Genomic DNA, 2,255 nt, shown 5'->3' on the forward strand with positions numbered 1-2,255 from the left:
AAAGTTGAGGTTAGGGACATAATTTCATCAAAAAGCTGATTTAATAACGTTTGAAAGGAAAAAAAAAAATTGTTCTACTATAAAAAACGACGTAGATACGACGACTTGAAAATTACCATAAAAGGCAAAATTACCATAAAACTCAAAATTAAAAATCGCTATTTCTTCGAAAATAAATTTAAAAAAAAAATCCCGATACACGTGTTCGCTTATTTTATACCTACAATTGGTAAAAAAAGTTTCAAACGATTTAAAAATGTCGAAAAAAAAGTGTTCGGTTTGTAAAAGAATGCCTCAAATGTATTTACTTTAACACAAAAAACATTTTATTAAATATGCATAAATGTATTTACTTAAACACAAAAAACATTTTATTAAATATGCATAAATGTATTTACTTAAACACAAAAAAACATTTTGTCAAATATGCATAAATGTATTTACTTTAACACAAAAAACATTTTATTAAATATGCATAAATGTATTTACTTAAACACAAAAACATGTTGTCAAATATGCATATATGAAAAAGTACATTTAAGCTGGCGGCATACGATGCTTGTTTCCCTGCTGGATTCCTAGCTAGATTAGAATTTTGCTATCGTATTGTCGTATTGGCTGCCGTACTGACAATGACAGCATCGCAGCCAATACGATAGCAAGAACCTAATCTAGCGAGAAATCCAGCAAGAAAACAAGCATCGTGTGTCGCAGGCTTTAGTTTATTACAAAGAAACATTTATCTATATCAAATATATATATATAAGCAGATCTTCAAAAATGTAAACCTTTAACAATTGAAATAATTATGTAACAATATATATTATTATGAAAAGTAACTGATATATTATTCAAAGTCTCAGTTCAAAGTGAACATACATAAAGCGTATTCTCAAAAATAATGAAATTTACTTACTTTTTAAACCCCACAGTATCCGTCGATCGACAGCATCTATGAAATCTCGTAATTCCGTTGCACATGTTGCCGAACCGAGAAGACTAGCTCTCGAGGCGATGGCATAGGCGGGTAATAAATGAATAATATTGTTCTTGTTAGAACTGTGAAATTGTGCAGAAACGCAGAATAACGTGACGAAATGGCAGATATATGAAATAAATGCGACATAATGCATGTTTTTGAATCCAAAAATTACAATCACTTCTCCGTTAATGCAAACTGTGGTCTATATCGGTACCGACCATGAAGTGATCAATTTCAGAAATACAATAGAGTGAAGTGTAAAAAATTGTTTGCTCATGTAAAGAATTTCATTAATGCATAGATCTAGTATTATTTTCTTCGAGATAAAGAAGACACGTTTATCTCGATGAATTGTATATTAAAAATGCGTCGTTTATTAACTTCCGTTAAGCGTTCCGCAAACGTTAGTGTAATGTTTTAGAGTTTTATTAGAGAATATTCCCTATTTGATTTGTATAATGCAGATTAATATTGGTCAGCGAGATTCGACGACCGGGACAAGACTGATTTATATAGGGAGAAGTTAGCGGATTTGTAGTGGAAAACGAAACGTTCTCCCCGCAACATTTTTTTTGACGTCGTGACGGAGCCCCACCACGCTACATGCACTGCATCATTTGAATACGTCGACATCTTGAATATAGCAATCTAATAAAAAAACATTTTTTAAATGAAAAACCGATAAAATATTTTATAAATTTTTATACTATAGTTCTGTGATTATGATAGTGATTCTCTTATGACATTGTAAGATGTCATAAGCCAATTACAGACTATATTTAAGCCAATTTTAAATGTAGAGAAAGTCACCGATACATAGGTCTTCTAAAGTGATATCCACTTATTTCTCAGAAACTAACTACTGTACTTTATTAATACTAATAAAATAATGATCGTTTTTAGCTAATTATAGAAGTACAAACTCATAATTCGTGTATTTTTGGCTTGTTTCTATATCAAATTAGCTAAAAATGAATTCTACGAATACGAAAATAAAATTCTTACGATTTTTTTTCCAAATTGCGTAGTTTAAATAATAGTGACTATATTATTGATAATATTACGTCATTTTAAATGCTTGTATAATTTCCTAAATCAGTTTTATTTATATTACTTTTTCTCTTAATTTTTTCATAAGACGATTTTAAATTTAAAATTGGGGGGGGGTAGCGTAAACCGCCACACCTGTCTGTACGGCATCCCAACGTGACGTCATTAAGGACCGCTATTGAGGCAGCATTCGTCGGCATGGACAGCGCTACATTGCAGTGCA

At 30.8% G+C, this 2,255-nt stretch overlaps 1 protein-coding gene across 1 annotated transcript in view; it reads right to left on the reverse strand.

The window, feature by feature from the left end:
- LOC108766769 (nose resistant to fluoxetine protein 6) overlaps window positions 1-1,272 on the reverse strand; it is a 53,365-nt gene extending 52,093 nt beyond the window's left edge. The window contains exon 1 of the mRNA XM_018516263.1: window positions 917-1,272. Within this exon, the coding sequence (XP_018371765.1) occupies window positions 917-1,133 (217 nt within the window). The 5' untranslated portion in view covers window positions 1,134-1,272. The remainder of the gene's footprint in view (window positions 1-916) is intronic.
- Window positions 1,273-2,255: the final 983 nt, after the last annotated feature.

The sequence above is a fragment of the Trachymyrmex cornetzi genome, unplaced genomic scaffold (genome assembly GCF_001594075.2).
Source record: "Trachymyrmex cornetzi isolate Tcor2-1 unplaced genomic scaffold, Tcor1.1 scaffold618, whole genome shotgun sequence".
NCBI classification, from domain to species: Eukaryota; Metazoa; Arthropoda; class Insecta; order Hymenoptera; family Formicidae; genus Trachymyrmex; species Trachymyrmex cornetzi.